Source organism: Lepisosteus platostomus, chromosome 6, assembly GCF_059453375.1.
Source record: "Lepisosteus platostomus isolate fLepPlt1 chromosome 6, fLepPlt1.hap1, whole genome shotgun sequence".
Lineage (NCBI taxonomy): Eukaryota > Metazoa > Chordata > Actinopteri > Semionotiformes > Lepisosteidae > Lepisosteus > Lepisosteus platostomus.
In genome coordinates, this window is record NC_142616.1 from 50,877,427 (window position 1) to 50,895,398 (window position 17,972).

General features: G+C 36.7%; 1 protein-coding gene across 16 annotated transcripts in view; it reads right to left on the reverse strand.

Annotated features, from left to right (window-relative positions):
• Positions 1–5,260: 5,260 nt before the first annotated feature.
• The window catches only part of magi1b (membrane associated guanylate kinase, WW and PDZ domain containing 1b), a 183,333-nt gene continuing 170,621 nt past the window's right edge, over positions 5,261–17,972 (reverse strand). For 12 of the 16 annotated variants that reach the window (XM_088636255.1, XM_088636253.1, XM_088636263.1 and 9 more), the window contains 6 exons: positions 15,479–15,682; positions 12,283–12,376; positions 12,004–12,091; positions 11,232–11,375; positions 10,566–10,704; positions 5,261–6,965 (listed from right to left, as the gene is read on the reverse strand). In XM_088636255.1, the coding sequence (XP_088492381.1) occupies positions 5,821–6,965; positions 10,566–10,704; positions 11,232–11,375; positions 12,004–12,091; positions 12,283–12,376; positions 15,479–15,682 (1,814 nt within the window). In that variant the 3' untranslated portion in view covers positions 5,261–5,820. Of the gene's footprint in view, positions 6,966–9,373; positions 10,705–11,231; positions 11,376–12,003; positions 12,092–12,282; positions 12,377–15,478; positions 15,683–17,972 lie in introns of those variants that run through there. The other 4 variants (XM_088636267.1, XM_088636262.1, XM_088636266.1 and 1 more) reach the window with 3 other exon arrangements.

The following is a 17,972-nucleotide window of genomic DNA, read 5'->3' on the forward strand; positions in this document are numbered from 1 at the left end:
TCTACCTATACATTTGATGTTTCAAAATACAGCAAAATTGTATCCAGCACAGAATAAACACGTACAATTCCTCTTTTTCCTTGTGGCAGAAGGTTACTTAATTGCACTTACTAGATTGTAAAAGAGACTATTTCCCCAGCCCTGTTTACAGCACCAAAGACTCATCTATTTCCCACAAACAATTGTGTTTCTCAAGGGTAGGTGGATAAATTAGCATATCAGCATATCCATGCTCAGCTTCCTCCTTCCCACTCACCTGAAATCAGTCCAATTAAAATTCTAGGGGTTATCTTGGCACATCCTCGTCAAGCATGTTCATAAATTACAGAAATGTTCTCATCTGAAAATGGTAAATTACATATAATCTGTTACATTACAACTCGTTATAAGTATATGATATATATTTATGCATGTGATATATAAAATCAGCATTTAACACACATAAATTCACCTAGGAATAAAATTAAGTAATGTACTTAGTGAAATTTCTGTAAGTGCCTACTATCTCAGCTGGAGAGCACGATAAACATGAGGGTTGTGAATAATTAGGATTGCAATGTAATTAAAGCTTGCCTGTTTTCTGAACAAAAAATGTTCTCACTTTCATTGGAGTTCTTACAACAGCGTTTTGGCAGAACACAAGAAAATGTAGCCACTGCTACAGCAAAGCAGGTTATAAACGACAAGGGGTAAGTGCCTTTAAAAGAGATTAATCGCTCATATCAGTAGTCTGCAGGGTTATGCAGTTCACTACTCCATTCCAGTAGGTGACTAATGAGAAGGCTTTTGAAGTAAAGCAAATGTGAGTGCATGAATTTCCAATGAAAAAACTATCCTAAGGTTAAATTGCTAATGAAATCTAGAACATTCTAAATTTTACTCATTTAAATTCATTTAATTTATATCTAGTTTTCCTAAGACAATTGCTTGAGATGGCTAGTCAAAAAAATCTTAGAGTGACATCTAAATTATTCACTAGTAAAAAAAGAAAATTGAAAAATACCATTCAGTCCTTGTGTATCCAGTAGAATGGGTTACTATGTTTGAAGGTGATCTTGCTTATAATGTAATTTCATATTGGCTCTGGACTTGCAACAGCAAGAGCCTTGTAGCGGAGAGGCAATAACACAATTTAAGGTTTTTATTTCAATACCTAGGTTTTTACTTAGTATTATGACCTGTGAAAACACACTGTCCGAACCAAGTGATGAAGTGAGCATTCCTTTCTGGTTGTGTATGCATTGAAATGGAGCAATGAGATTTGTAAAGTAACGTGTCTAGACAGTTGTATTTCTTCCTCCTTTTAAAACATGGCTGTATTCTCATTCTTATTGTCCTGGCACCAAAAGTAATTACATAAGTTGGCTCCAAAAAAAAGAATCTGCTTGTTTTTGTTGATGTCAGTTTAATTAGCCTTCAAATTGAATTCTGATTCCTGCATGAATACACACCCAGCTGCCTAAAAATATTAGGAAAAGGATATGGAGTGGGAAAGGAGTGGTAACCAGCTTCTGCATGCAAGCGGCCCCGAAACAAACCTTCACCGTAAAACATCCTGGGCTTGGGCGAGCACTTAAGACAGTTTAGCACGTTCTCTGCAATGTTTCTAAATATTTGCGGCCCATTCCCGTCCAGTGCTTCTAGCAGGATTAAACGTGTGATGAGGATGATGGGTGTGTGGCACAGAGCTGCCTGTATCAGAATTCATTGGTTTTCAACAATACGCAGATCTGAGGATTGCCCTGGCTTGAGAAGATGTAAACCCGTCTCATTCCCCTCAAAATAACCAGCTTCACCTGGTTAGATTGTACTAGGGGTTCATTATATGGGTACTGACTGCATGTTGGTTTCTGTCTGTTAGCTGTTGAAAAATAGATTTTTCAGAGAGCAAAGGAGAATGACCCAACTGGAGAAGACAATTGGTCACATGACATTTAAAAACCAAGGAAGCAGAAGCTTCCAGTGTGACTACCAACCCATGATACCTAGTACAAGACAAGAGTCTTTCTGAGGAAAGTGAAAAAGAAGAGGCAGTAGATGTAAGTTCCAGAGCTGCAAGTTTTCCTTGGAAAAGGATTTTGAATTAAGGTTTTAGTTTGTTGAGTGGGAGTTTTTGGAGGCTAGGAGCTAGGAGAGACACTGAAACAAGTATAGACAGGGCTGAAAAAGAAGCTTTACTTTCATTTTGTCTGTTTTGTGGTATTTCTTCTTGCACTGTATGGATAAAGGTGAACTGGTATGTTAATTGGCTTCTAGAAAACTTGGGCCTAGTGTTTTGTGTGTACACTGTGATAGAGTATTGTCTGGTCCTGGGTGTATTCTGCCTTGCACATGTTGCTTGCTCGGAAAAGTTCTGGCTCCCATGTGACCCTGTATTGGATTAAAATTATGATTTAACTTTTTGGCATTTTTATTCTTTTAATCTATATATGTTACCTTAGATAAAGGCATCAGACAAATATATGTACAGTAGGGCACATGAATTATCTGACATAATAAAAAAAAACATTTGGAAGAACAAGATTGAATTACAAATTGACTTAAATGGCAAAGAATAAGTACAAAAAAGGAAAATAATTTGCATATGTTGTAAAATTGTATGTATGGGTTAAGAAAACTACCATGGTACTCAGCAAAATCTGCAAAACAGGAAATATTTGCAGCCATAACAATGTATTCCAGCATAGGCACAAACACAAGCTTCTCCAATTTGTGTGACAGGGACTTGCAAACTGACATTCTGTGGGACTACAGTGACCTCTGTTACTCATTCAATTACACCATGTAAGGAAAACCAGTGTTCTCAAGGCACTAATTTATTCTCGGAGATAACGACGTTAATTTTTGAAAAAGGTGCACCATGGATTATTTTCAAACTCTTTTTTTGGGAGGTAAACCATACCACTACAAAGCCTCAAATAAAAAAAAATATCTGCTGAATTCTGAATGAGCTTTTATTTTCTCTAGATTTTCATTTCAGATTTGCTAACACAGCCGAATAGAATGTAGCGACAGACTATGTGTTGGATAAATAACAGGTACCATAGGCATTTTTCACCCCAAGGGCCTTTATGTGCCCCAGATTGATGAAGTTGTTTTCTGCAGGACAAACTGTATCACAAGCCTGTAATCTGGAATGCATTCAGCAGCATGTCTCTTAGTCCCAGACCTTAATGTGCCCCTCAGATAAAGTGAATTTGTATGTAAAGCCATACTGCAAAGGATCAATTGGGTTATCTGTTTTGACACCTTTTTTCATTTACTCAGCTCAGGGCTGTTCTTATTAAATTCTGACTCCCACCATCCATCTCTTTCTTGCACTTCGATACCTCAAGTGATTCTGATTTTAATGTTTAGTTATAAGATTTATAATTAGACTGAGCACAAGAAAAATGGGATTCAGATCCTTTCAGAGATAAAGGCAGGTCAAGTTCATATACCAAGAACAACAGTTTGCTTGCTTTAATTGTGAAAAGGTCTTGTGCATTGGTAACAAACTGCCAGATAGCTGACCTTATTAAATCTCTTTTCTGTTGGGCTCTGGACACTCTCTGTGGTCAATTATCTATTTGGTAATGACCAGACGGCAGACTTTTGCCTCATTGGTGTTGCACTGTAGGTACCTTCATTAACCTTGCTGCTAAATATACACAGTTATATTAATGATGTTATATTAATGATACTGATGTGGAGCCTATTCTTTTGGGGAAAGCCTGTTTTAATAAAAAAGCAGGTTTTTAAAATCTGTTTTGCCGAAATGTGACACACTCATGAATTTGTATGGAAAACTTTATTTGATAATAAAAATAGCATTCACAGACTTCTTTTTTTGTCGCTACATATACATTGTGATCCGTTTCAAGGAAAGAAGCTCGTACGGGGTAAATCCACATCTACTTGTACTTAGACTAATGTTATGTATAGCCTTATGCATCAAATAAAGCTATGAACAATGTAGTATTTATATATGCATAGTGTTTTATAAAAAAGATTGGCCCATATACTGCTTTTCATCAACACAGAAGATAGCATTATGTCTATAGCACATTGCAAGAAATAATGCTTAAAGAACAGACTGCATACAAGTGCTTTATAATACACAGGCAGGCCCACCATGAAGAAAAATTCAAACCAACAAAAAGCTTCAGATTTACTTATATAGTCTTCCATTTTAAAACTGCTTTACATACCTGATTCAGTATACATTAAAATATTTCCCATGAATCATGTGTTCCATTTCAGAAATATAAACACTTAATCACATTCCTCACAGCTAAGGTTTATCATAAATTCTCTTTTATACAAGAAAAAGGCAACATTTTATTTTTTTTCCCAACAGGCTCTATTAATTACATATTAAATTCTGTACACAGGATGGTTGGCCATTAAACTTTGTTACAGTACCATGGCAACAACAGTGATAAAACTTGCAATGCTTTTGTTGTTTTTTTCATGGAAAAATGTGAAACATTACACATATACACACTAATGCACTGTAAAGCAGCAGTTTACTGTAGTGGTCTGACAGTAATGGCAAACATTATGGCTCAGCGAGGCAGTTAGCAATCATTTTCTCAATTTGGTACCACAACAGACCTTGACCACACAACACTAAGATGTAGCTTGTCATTTATAACTCAAAGATGTTTCACTGATCGTTCTAGATAAAGTTGCATTGAGGCATTGCAACCAGAAGTTCTGTTTTAAGTTAATTTCTTTTGTTGTCCTCGGAAACGACCGTTTTACCACCTTACTTCAGTGCATTTTTAAAGTCATTAACAACATTAACTGGGAAAAGACTTTCCGTTTTTTTTTATCTCCAGAAAAAAAGCACTTCATAAGGGTTTTATCTTTAAAGGCTCAGGAAATGGCAGTACATTCTGCAAAAGAGATCAGAAACATAGTCCTGGTACTGCTCTTTTTTCCCCACTATAGCATAAACATCCGACCATTACTTTCTTATAATCAGTAGTTTTTTTTGTTTGTGTCTTCTTGGAAATAGTTTCAGTATAAAAGAAGAGCTCCCAACCTACTGTACTTTAAGGGGATATTACCATTTTTTTGTGTCTTCGTTGCTGGAAGATAAGACAGACACTACTGCAGTTCTCTCAACAGTAGCATACAGCAGTACAGAGCGAAGAGTGAATGAAAGAGGTAACATTTACTTATGTGACTGTGAATCACCACTGCCCCTTAAATCTAAAATGTGCTAATTTCTGTGCTGAATTTATATAAATATTAGACATCATTTTCAAGAGGATAAATCAAATATATTATTTTAATTTTTTCTTCATTCCTTTAAAATGAACACTTCTGAATGTACATATACCGCAAACTGCCAAAAACTATATAAACCAAAGCAGGATTGTGCTATATTGTGATCAGATAGCTAGAAAACAGTGGCACTGATAAGGACAAAAAAGTAGCCAAAACCATTCAGTTTTAAGACATGCGTATGACATATCTGTGCACCAGAGGTCAGAAAGAGTCTGGCGCATATAAGGGTTCTCTGGAAAAAGAAGGAATTTGAATTCATCTAACAACTGCAAAAAAACCTCTTTCATCATTTAAAAAATGTCATTGTGATACTGTTAGGCACATAATCGTTTTTCTTGTAATTGTTCGGTAAAATTTTGAATAAAGCATATATGCAAAATAAAACAAAGAATGCATTTTTCAGATTGTACTTCTGCTGTAAATGTTGGTAATTTTTGAATCTCTGGGAACACAAGAAACTCAAATCAATAATTTAATATCTTCAAAAGTCCAGGTTCCACTTCTTCCAGGGCAGAGGGGCTGGGGTCATGAGGAGAAATGAGATCAGATGCTGAGGTCATTGTGGCTCTCTCTGTAGGGCCTTCTCTTAGGCTCAGGGAGTGGTCTGGAACCTCTGCTTGTGTTGGACTTCAATGTGTTGTACTCCTTGACTCTGGGCAGGACCTGGTCATCTCTGTAACTTCTGTCAGGCGATGGGTCTCTCATTAAATTTTCATTTTTGTAATGTCTTTCAGGTGACCTGTCACTCAGGAATTTTTCCTCTCTGTCACTCCTGTCAAGAGACTTGTCCCTTACAAAATTTTCGCTCTGGTATTTTCTTTCAGGTGACCTTCCTCTTGAGGGGGTTTCCTTTTTGTAGTTTCTTTCTGGCGACATGGCTCTCGTCAAGGTTTCGCTCTTGGAGCTTCTTTCCGGTGACCTGGTTTTCCACATATTCTCACTTCTGTTGTTTCTTTCTGGTGACCTGCCTCTTAAAAACACCTCCTTCTTGTAATTCCCTTCAGGTGATGCATCTCTCCCAAAGTTGTCCTCCCTGGAGTTTCTCTCAGGTGACCAGTCCCTCTGGCTCTCCGGAGAGTGTTCTCGTCTTCGGTCCATGGACTTTGCTCTCCTCCTGTCAGGAGAAGAATCCTGCCTCCTCTCTGGTGATCGCCTTGAGTCCCCATATCTGTCCAGGGACCTCCTCTCTCGGGAAGGGGAGAACACTCTCCTCCTCTCCGGCGATCTTTCCCGCCTCCTGTCGAAGGTGTTGTCAACACTCTTGGCTCCACTTCGTCTTTTGTCAGGAGAACGGTGTCTCCTGTGGTGCGAGTGGTGCTCAGTCTTCCTCTTCCCGGGACTCTCATCCTTCTTTGTGCCCTTCTGTGGCTTGGCTGTTCCGTTTTCTTCCGATCTCCTCCCATGGCGCCTGTGCCCACCCCTGTGTTCGGGAGACCGGTGTCTTCGATGCGTGTGGCTCTTGTAGTTTCCATGACTGGTCCATGTGTGGTGGTGATTGGAGTATCTGCCATGCTCCCTGCTGCCCGCAGGATACCTCATCCTCTTGTCCTCATTTTGTGATGATTTGTGAAGATCTGGTGGATAACTGGACTCCGATGATGGGTGTAATCGACTGTTGTGTGGCAAGGTTTTCACTTCCGAAACATTTTGTGAACCTGCGGTGGTACTGTTCCTGTCATTGCTGGCGTCTGTAACATACATAAAGAGTAAGGGGTTTTGTCACACATGAGCACTTGTCATTGTTCAATGCTTTCTTTATGCACTGATACACACTACTAAGATGTTAACATTTTTAGAAGCCAGTTTCCAGATTAAGTTCAGCAAATGTTTTAGTTTTTTGTATTATATTTTGACCACAGTATACAGCAAAGTATTAGTTTTAATGAGCCAGAAGCAAAATGCAAGAGCGTCTGTGAAACGGCCAAAGCTGCTAACAAAAATACTTACAAGATTTTCTATCTCAGTTAAAGATTTTTGAGTTTCACTTGATTTTATCTATGCAGTCGAAAACATTATCACCCTTAGGGGTATACGTGTTCAAATTTAACTTTTATGAATGCAGCACATTTTTTTTTTAAGTTTTCAACTTCTGATTGTCAGTCAAAGATATTCTAAACCCTTTGATTAGCCTCTTTTAACTTGCAACAGAATACAGTGTGCAAGTAAAATGCAAAGGTACATCACTTTTTTCTTAAACTGAAATAAATAGTATATTTAGTGTCTATTTGAGTTCATGAGCATTAAAATGACAATAGATACTCAGATAATGCTTTCTTAAATTTACAACAGCTTGACTTGCATGATACACATTTCTAGGCTAGGATCAATTTTATTTGTTTAGATTTTTTTTTTAAAGAAGAACACATTTTCTTTTCCTTATTTTAGTGTTATGTTTAAAACCTTTATTTCAAGTTTTATGTACTACTTATGCTATTAGTGAAATAATGTATGAACAGAAAAATAATTTAATTACATATTATAATGTAATTTCAGCAAATAACATTTTACAATAATGTGTTTACTTAAATGTCCTTCTTTCAATGCATACGGTGCTAGAACTAGGCCATGGTTTATTATTTCAGAAAGAGCAGTTACATTCATTTTCAATGGAAAAACTGATTTTGTCATTTTCATGAAGTATTCTTGATAGAGCGCCTGTCTGTGTATATATTTATTTGAGGTTAAGTGGATTAAAATGACTTATTTAATCACAGCCACCATCATAGGCAATCCTTTCTGAAAATTCACAGAGGCCTGATCTGAATGTGTTTTTATGAAATACACTGAAGCAAGTAAGTGCCTGGCTTTACAGATAAACACAATGATCAATCCCTCTGGACTGTTTTCCTCTAATGACCTTGCCATAAAATATACCAATTTTGTTCACATATTAAAGGTACAAAAATCCATTAAAGACATGCAATTAACTGTATTTAGAGTGTGTATTGGACTTGCTCTTTCATAATTGTGAAACTGTACCAATCATTTAAAAAACATCCTATTGCTTAAATCTCTGCTTTGGAGCCCAGTGACTATTTAGGCAAATGAGAGTATTTTAGATCAATACTGACATATCAAGAAAGGGAGAAATCAAAGAAAATGTGATATTTTATATAGCTAAATTTGTGGATTTCATCTTGTAGATTTTCACAAGATTTTACTGTCCTATTTCAATGAATGCCACGTTTAGATCCCTGTGGTGAGCTTGCGCTGCATAAGTCAAGAGAGGTTTGTTCCTATACATCCTGTGTTAGACATTTTGAATGTGACAGATTATCAGGCGGAATCTCCTTCATACATATGAAAAGGGCTCAGAAGAGCCACTTTAATTTCTGGCTGTAGGTTTAGCAAGAAGAGATTCACACAAGGAAGAAGGCTTGGATGTATAAGATACTATTCAATTTCAGCTCGTTAAGTTTCACGCTTCTGTTATTACCTGTGGATAAAAATCAAATTCGGACTGGAAACAGACCCCAATGTATCCAATTTAGAGAGCGTTAGATGCCACGTAGATCACTGTATTACTAAAGCAGCTTGCGAAAAGGGATTCCACAACTGTTTTTGTTAAAAAAGGCTGAGAAATATTCAGAAGCACAATGGTAATAGCTAAAACAGCAGAAGGCAAACACAAGAGAGTGTCATAATATTAATGAGGTGAGGAAAGAAAGACAAAAGAAAGAAGAAAAGGTCGCATTTAAAGAGTGGACATTTCCAGAAATTAAATGCGAGGGGTAATGCATGAATCCATTTATCATTGACAGCGCACAGAAAGCCATTACGCAGTACAGTGCGAATTGAATGAATGGATTCATAAGCATGAAGCACAGCACGGGTGACAGTGAATCAGGCCACACCACAGAGAGACCTAATGTACTGATTTCATCTACAAACCGTAGTTTGATTATGGCCCATAAGGTAGAAACAAGGCTCCCCCAGCTTGTCATTTCTCATACATGCAGCGAGATGGGGAGGTATCATCGCTGAAGGAAGATGGAAGAGCCCAGCATAAAGGAAGAAGAGAAACAGAGAAAAAAAAAACAGAAAAAAAGAAAAAAACAGCAGAAGGTTTAGATCCTCCAAATAGAAGAAAGAAGAATTATTCTTTTTTATTATGGAAAAAGGCGTTTATTTTTCAATAGAGCAAGATTGTCCAGGCAATACCCCTTTGACTGAAAAATCCAACATTCACAGAGACCCAAGCAGCAAGACGACCATGTCCCAACAGGCAAAAGAGACACAAGACAAAAGAACATGTGCACAAAACTTAATTCACAATCTACATTTAAAATAAAGAAAAACTGTTTTAGGCAGTCAAGGATTTAAAAAAGTACAAAAAGTTATAAAAATAGACAACCTCACAGACAAGCTATACCGATGTAAGAAAAAAAATCACATCACATTGATAGCCTAATAAATTACAGGAATGGACATTTCAAATGGTAACTAATCCCATATGCCACAAAAACAATTTACATGCATTTAGGAATCAAAGGTCTAAAAGGTTAATATAAAATAAAACCCATTTCCATAAATGATACAGAAAAGGGATTTTTGTCCTTTTTTGGTTAACATATAAATCTTAAATAATACTATTATAATTTATAAAGGTCAGATAGCAAAAAAGAATGGTTACATTAGGGATTAGTTGACCTTCAAGTTTGGCAGTTTTCTAGAAAAATTACAGCAGGTGACAAGTTACTCAATGGTAGTGAAGATGACCTATGTGGAAAAAAAGAAATACAGTATTGCAATTTCCCTTTGAACGAGTATAGAGTATAAGGATGGGTTGTGTTTATTTTTTCATTTAAATGAAACTCAAATTCAGTAGTTGACATTTCAATAAATACTATAAATATGTGAATTAGGTGTTGCTTATTATCAAAGTAAAGCACCAGAAAGTATTTCAGAACTGTCTAGGCCATGAAATGCAATAAATCAAGTTGTGCAACCTGGAAAATGCCTTTCAGTACGTTTCACGAAATGCAAATCGCCGAGTACTACAATTTGAAAAAGTAGAAGCTAGTAGAATTTGGTTCTTCATTTAGCCTATGGCACAGTAGACATCGTGCCTCTTGCACCTCTGTAACCAGTTGGCACTGTGATTCCTCCTTATACTTTATCCCAGCTCAGGAAATCTAGCACAGGACAAGACTATGGACAACTCAGAACCCACTCTGTAGCAACTACAGGGCTTGGTGTGGAGAAAAGAGATTTTCCCAGTTTAGATCCCGACAGATTTCATGGAGTGATGGCAGGGGAGAAAGGAAGGTTTTCATAGACTGACCCACCATATTCAGGCACAGAGCCATCTCCACGTTTCAGAACCATGTGGACTCTGCGGCCCCCATTTTTAATCAGTTCTATTGCGCGGGAATGTTTCATGTTTTTTGTGGTTTCTCCATTGATCTCCAGGATCTCATCGCCAACCTGTTACAAAAGGCACAGCACAAAGAACAGGGCACATTAAGAGCAGAATAAATAAAACAAAACACTAACACTAAGAAAGAGCAGGAATAGGCATAGCCTTTGTATAAGATTTTTTAAAGATACTTTGCATCTTTTTAGGAAAGGATGCTAGTCACAATTAAGAGCAGCAACTACAAGATATCCAGATTTAATAACAAACACGTTTACAACACATTTAAGTATCCTGCTAATAATTCACAGAAAGAAAGGGCATGAACATTTTTTGCTGTTGTTGTACAGATAATTTAGTTCTTCATTTCTAGCTGGTAAATCTCCAATATTATATTTCTCCAAAGAACAGTGTGTCAGAATCAGTCTTCCTTAACAGTCACCATCAATAAAGTGACATAACTATCCTTAGGGCAGTAGACTGAAGAGACACAAGGATCGTTCTCTGTGCTATTGCATTAAACTAGGTCACAACCAGAAAGCAGTGAAACCAGTACACCAGCTGAAGGAAGCTGGAAGATAGGTGAAGGAAAGCATACCCTCATTTTCCCATTGCGAACTGCAGCACCATCTTCAGCTAACCGCAGGACATAGAGATCCATGTTATATTCTCGGCCACCACGCAGGCTGAACCCAAAACCCTTGGAGTCCCTTTCAAGATCAACAGAGTAAATTTCTGTATCCTTGAAAAGAAAAACAAAAACAAAAACCAAACTCATTGGAGTACAATGACTTGGAAAAGACCAGAAAAGTAATGACAAACCCCTCCTGGCCAGAAATCCTTATAGGAAATTGTTTCTTTTTCTTGACAGTTGACACCACTGAGCGAAGATGCACATAATCAATAGAACTGAAGTACTGTGAAGTCTAAGGAATCATTTATGCAGACAGAACATTGTAAGGGAGCTAAAAGGGGGCTTCGACTAATATTGTCTGAAACATGATTTTGTGTAATATTGTTAATGAAATTGACAATTTGTTCCCCATGATTTAAAAACAGATTAAAAAAATACTTTAAATTGTTACACTGAAATGTTTTTTACTTAAAAAACCAAGCTGCATATGCATTTCATTTAGATTTAAAACAGCTTTTTAAAAATTTGGTTTGAAAGTACAGAATGTGAACTGAAAACATAATACGGCCTACTGTAATTTGTGCTTTACAAACAAGTGCTGAAGGCTGGCTGGTTCAAACAGCGGTGTATTGTCACTTAGTAATTCAACAGCAGTACATCACCTACCAGTAGACCAGCATTAGAACAGCCCCACAAAACAAAAAAAGTGTAAAAACCATTAATAAATTACATTTACCTGAGCTTGAGATTGTGCTGTGGCTGTGGTTGGAGGTTGAGGGGGTTTAAATTCAAACAGAGTGTCCTGTTTTGGTTTTGAGTTGTTCCTGCAAAGAAAAATGACTTTCCTGGTTAAAACTGTGTGTAATGAGCTAATATAATAAGTTGTTACAAAATAAGCACCAATGTGGAAAGGGGTACAGGGGAAAACTCAAAAGCATGGTCAATATTTCTGAAAGGGAGGAGGAAAACTGCCAATGGTCTTTGCCCAGTAATAGGCCTCCCTCCACCTGCTTACCTTGTCTCTGGCGCAGCCTGTTGCTGAGGTGTATGTGTGGTGGTTATGGTGGCAATCTTCTCCGCATTAGTCAAGAGAGACGCATTGGAGGACTCTGAGGAAAAACATGCGGGTTCTAAGGATAAGAGTCATCTTGAGCATGTTTAATTTTGCAAAAGTAAAATAAAATCTCTTTTTTAGCCTCTGCATACAGCACATCTTTATTTAACTGTCACACCGTATTTTGATATGGCTAAATCATGCTGTCAATTCACACAAGCAGTTTCTTGCAGAAAACTCAACTAATAAACAGCAGTAAAACAGCGCTCTTTTACCTTAAGAGAAACACAGTTAAAGTGGAGGAAAAAATCTGTGTATACTAAGAGCACAAGAATTTGAACCAATCAAGTCTGATTGCTTTATGGCACTTTTCCGGTCTTCTCAACTTCAGCAACAAACATGCAAATTATGAGGAAGATATATTTGAACTCAAATTCTTTTTCCAGTGTCTGTTCCCTTGTAGCCTTTCCAGATTCATAATATGTAGCAGTATACTAAAGCTTTTAAATGTAGTTTTTGAAACATAATAAAACACAAAAAAAAATGCTAAGCTATGTTAACATTAATATTAACTAACATTAACATAGATAATATAAAAAAAAAACATTAGAAGTAAAAAGAAGATATTAAGTTTGCAGAAATGTATATTCAGGTCAGTCATTTGTCACTAGGTGTAAAATTATGGTGGCACCACAGCACATTCTTTCTTTAAAGCACTGCATCTTTTGAGACTGGAATGCAAGCCTTTTCTCACAAAATAAGTTGTATGTTTCTGTACGAATGTGACACTAGGGAGTTCATAAAATCCCTAAATATTTAACCAGGGATTTCATGAGATCCCTAAATGTTTCAGTAAATATGTGATATCCCTTGTTAGACATTTAGACCACGGTTTCTTACAAAGCATACTGTATATCATTTTGAGTGCTCATTTTCTTGTTTGTTCCACAGTTGGGGAAGCAAATAAAAATGTCCTTCTCTCCTGGAAATCACACCCAAGAACAGAAAACTGATGATGGATACGAATCGATCTTCTTCTAAATATAATTCACTGCCACTAGATACAGTATGTGAACATTTACAGAAATCAATCCAATAAGCATGCTGCATGCTTTCTTTTTCCCTGTGACTAAAGAACTCGGATTACAACTCAGGAAAACTCTTTAAACTAAAATCTTTATTTCTTTCCAGTGACCAAGAATAATAAAGCTTTTGTTTGCCAGAAACTTAAATAAGGAATCTGGGTTCAAAATCATATCTATAAATTGCGCTTTACTTTTTTTAAAAGAAGCACATTGTAAATTGTCAGCTGTAACACATATATTGTCAGAAACATACAAACTTATTCTATGAATTATGAAACAATTAATTATGCAAAATTGAATATTATCTTGAGCCCTACAAGGACTTCATATGCATCTCAACATTTACTTTATACATGCATAAAAAGAATTAGACGTTTGCATAGACAGGTTGGCTTTCTGTTACTGTGAAAGGGCTAGAATAATTTCACATTATAATAATTTCTAACTGCTTGCTCATGAAAAACACTAGATCCCTGAAAGACACTGCTTGTAAGATATATACAGTATATACTGTACACTAGTTTCACAGTTCAAGTTAACTAAATTGTGCTAAAGAAGCCATTATATACTGTATGCAAAGCATAATCACAAGCATTGTGAAACAGCCCTACAATTCTTATTCTCAGCTATAACTTATTACACTTAGCTCAGAATATGTCAATTTTGCTATTCTCTGAAAACATTCAATTAAAAACAATCAAAATTTGGGTTACAGATTTTTTTAGCCCCTGTACTACAAAATCACAGGGGTGATTTCTCATTGTATGAGATTCTCTCTCATACAATCCCAAAACAGTGTAATATCAGACTTGGTCTTTTTTTTATTACAAGCTCTCAGGGAAAATAAATAAAAAGAAATCAGTGATGGTGCATTCCCCTGCAAATGAAATTGCATTAAGCCTTAAGCCTCCGCAACGCAATACACATTATTCATTATATTTTAATGTAAATCCGATTTTTCCTCCAGTAGCCATGCACATCAGCAAAATTCATTAATTTCTAATTTGGTTAGTTCCCTGACAGTGGTACGCTCTTCAGTCTAAGAAATGTTCTGCATACAGAAGAGAAAGTAATGCCATTTCAGTATCATAAAAATACATATTTTTCTGTGGTGGAGACTGTGCTGCAGTTCATTTATTATCTATTGGTGCATCTATTTTCTTACCAACCAGGCAAAAAAGACGATCTGCCACACTTTGTTTAATAGCTGACTCAAGCCTGAATGCTAACTAATTTTAGCCTTTTCTTTTTAGCTTAATTAAGCTACAATCACTCGAAACTCTAGAGCATTTAGTCTTAAAACTAAAGTAGAGTTCATGTGAACTTTGCAAAGGCTGCTGTTTTCATAGGCCCAGAACATCTATAGCTGGTGACAGGTTAAAACAATGTTCTTCTTTTCTAATTCATGAAACACACAATATGTAGTGGAGTGACTCATGGCTTTCAGTTCAGATATGTACAGCCATTTCTGGAACAGACAAATGACACAAAGGCCTGCAGGAGAGGTAGCAATATCTTTTTCATCTTCAGACTACATTTTCATATTAGTTATTAAAGCTAAAATGACCTTCTTCCTTGCAATTTGTGCTCTTTCCTTCTTTTTAAAAATTTGACAGTTGTAGACTCCCAGAGAAGAACAGAGTGGGAGGCCAGTAGTCCTTATATGATGACTCTCAGATGAGTTCTTCTGGGATGCTATTGTTACATGAAGTCAGTACAAGGCAAGAAAAATCTATGCAACAGACCTGCAGCTCAATATTCTCCCAAGAACACAGCTTTATTAATTAAGCAGTGAGTTGTTGAATAGTTAATCCTTTCACATCATTTGATGAAAAACATGCATGCTATCCCTTAAGACATGATTTAAAAAAATGTTCTTGCATGAACACTCTCCAGTAATGCAGCTCTAACACTCCAGCACTGTGCTTTCGAATGTGTTTAATATCATACTACATAACATATTTCAACTTCATGAAGAGGCAGGTCTTGTAACAATTTTCTATTCTTAGAAACCCCTTAATGCATCACGAGCAATAGTGAGTGATTGAATAAAGTGCAGCAGATAAACTTACCATCTCCTGGAATGATTCTTAAGGTGACAGTATTTCCGGCCTCCTTGATTAAGTTCACAATGTCCGAGTGTGATTTGTTGGTGATGGAACAGCCGTTAACAGCCAGGATCCTATCTCCTACTTTCAGCTTCCCACAGCGGTCCGCTGGGCTTCCCTCGATAATCCGACCTATTTTGTGAGGCATGGCCACACATGCATTTCCAGCTTTGGCATTATTGAGTGTTTGTTGGTGTAATTCACACATTTATATTCAATTAGGGTAAAAAAAAAGAGGTAAAGGGGAAAAAGAAAAGGACAGGAAAAGGGAAACAGAAGGTTAAGGGTTAATTACACGAGCCACCAAGCAAATCCCATAGAGGACAGACCCAAACCTGCATTTGATTAAAGAAAAGTATTGGCCAAGAACATGAAGAGCACCGCAATGGATAGATCACTCAAGATGCGCTCAGCCCATTGAGATCTTTTACTGTTAATATGTATTCTATATAGACACTCACACTCAAACTGTTCTACTGTGAAGTTAGAGATGTCATTCTGTTAAGAGTTTACCAGCATGATGTCATTGAAACAGCCTTTAGCTACTTCACAATCAGTGGGGAAATGCCAACGACTGAGCCACTTAGAAAGTGTTACTAGATGGTTACTAAAAATATTTGCAACGTAATGGATGGGAAAACATTTGACCTTCGTCTCACTGTATAGCACACTATACATTTATCACTACAGCACTGTTTTTTTTCCTCTGTAATATAAAAAGATAGCAGTGAATTCCCTTTACAGTTACATACTTTCGAGGGACCAGAGTTAGTTTTTATATGTTGGCTTCAAAAGGAAGGATCTTGGTAAAGTTACCCTTAACCAAGGCACTGCACTGCGCTGACATCTACGGTAGCACCACAATGAGTACAAGTGACAGTGCTCAATGATTTTATTTATAGTGCTTATCTGTGCAGCCCCCAGGCTTTCTCCTTTGACAGTTATATTTATAATAACATCTTAAAATAGGGGATCGTATCATCTTCATTATAAAGCACCAAACAACTGCAGTATGTCATAGCTTTCCTTTCTCAGAGACTGCTTAATACCTCCAGCCCTTTTAATTTTTTTCCAGAATAGGATCTGCGGAATATGAGGCCCTGCATAGAATCTGCCAAATGGAAGTCACAGGTGTTTTTACATTGCTAAGAGAAAAGAGCATTCATACAGATGAAGCAGTGATGCTTTTAATGAAAAATGAATTGACAAGGGAAAACATTTCTTAATTTGGCATATAGAGCTGTTCTAGAAGTCTGACTTGAAATGTTTTGGATGTCATTTCCAAACAGAAGAGATCAATAGATCCTGCTCGGATGAAACTATAATAGAGCTTTCTTGCCAATGTTTTCTTCTTTGGGCTTCAGCTTCTATTTCATTTAGACCTAATGTGATTTGCTAACACAAAAAAGCCTCCATTGTAAGTACACTAAGCTACACCATGCATTTGGTCCTCCTGGGCAAGAATCATCAAGAGCTTGACAGATAGTTACCCAAGACCACAAAAAGTGAAGGTACAGGACTGCCACACAGTAATAGGAATAGACAGGCAATGCACAGTGACAGACAGATGTTCCATGCAGGGTGGTAGGCAGCCGCAGAATGTATGAAGCAGCCACACATGTCCAGTGTATTATATTTGCATACCATATCCAGAAGCATTTACATGTAAATCATCACTTAAGAAAGCATTTATACAGCCAGTCCCACACACCCTGCTCAACAATTAAATCACCCAGGTTTGTAGAAAATCAACAGACCACATAATGGACTTTTGAAGTATTCTGTATCTTGTGCAACAATGTGGACACAGCCAGCAAAAGCATACCAGTTCGGGTTCCTGAGGTTCATGAGCTATGAAGGGTTGCTATTTAATCTCTACTGTGCTTCCCTCTTCTCAAAAATGCTGCATTTTAAACTGAAATATCTTGCAGACAGTGGAGAGACTAACAATGCTTTGTGACACCTGTTTGACTTAAAATGTTAATATTCTGGTGAGCTCAATACCCATACTATCATAGCATTTACTTAATCATATTTGTTTCTTTATTAGAATACTTCAAAAGTACATTGAATGGATCCGTTAGAGTAGAAAGTGCTTAGCCTGTGTGATAAAGTGCTTTCACACAGTAGACAGAACTGTAGTACACATAAAGGATTCCACATTTTCCTATAAATTTGTTTCTTTAGGTAATGGGTTTGTAAACTCCGTTTGCACATTAAGTATATAACCACACAAAACATTTTCTAGTAGAAGCTACTTACATTTACTGCAGACTCACTTAATGAATGATGACTGTCACAATATTATAATCCTATCTGGAATATGGTATCAATTATTTTCATGAATAATACATTTGGACATGCTGTGTATTTATGTGTGAATGAGTTATAAATCCATATTCAAGTTATTTATTCAGTTCTCTGGAAATAATAATGTGATCTTCTTTACATGTGATTC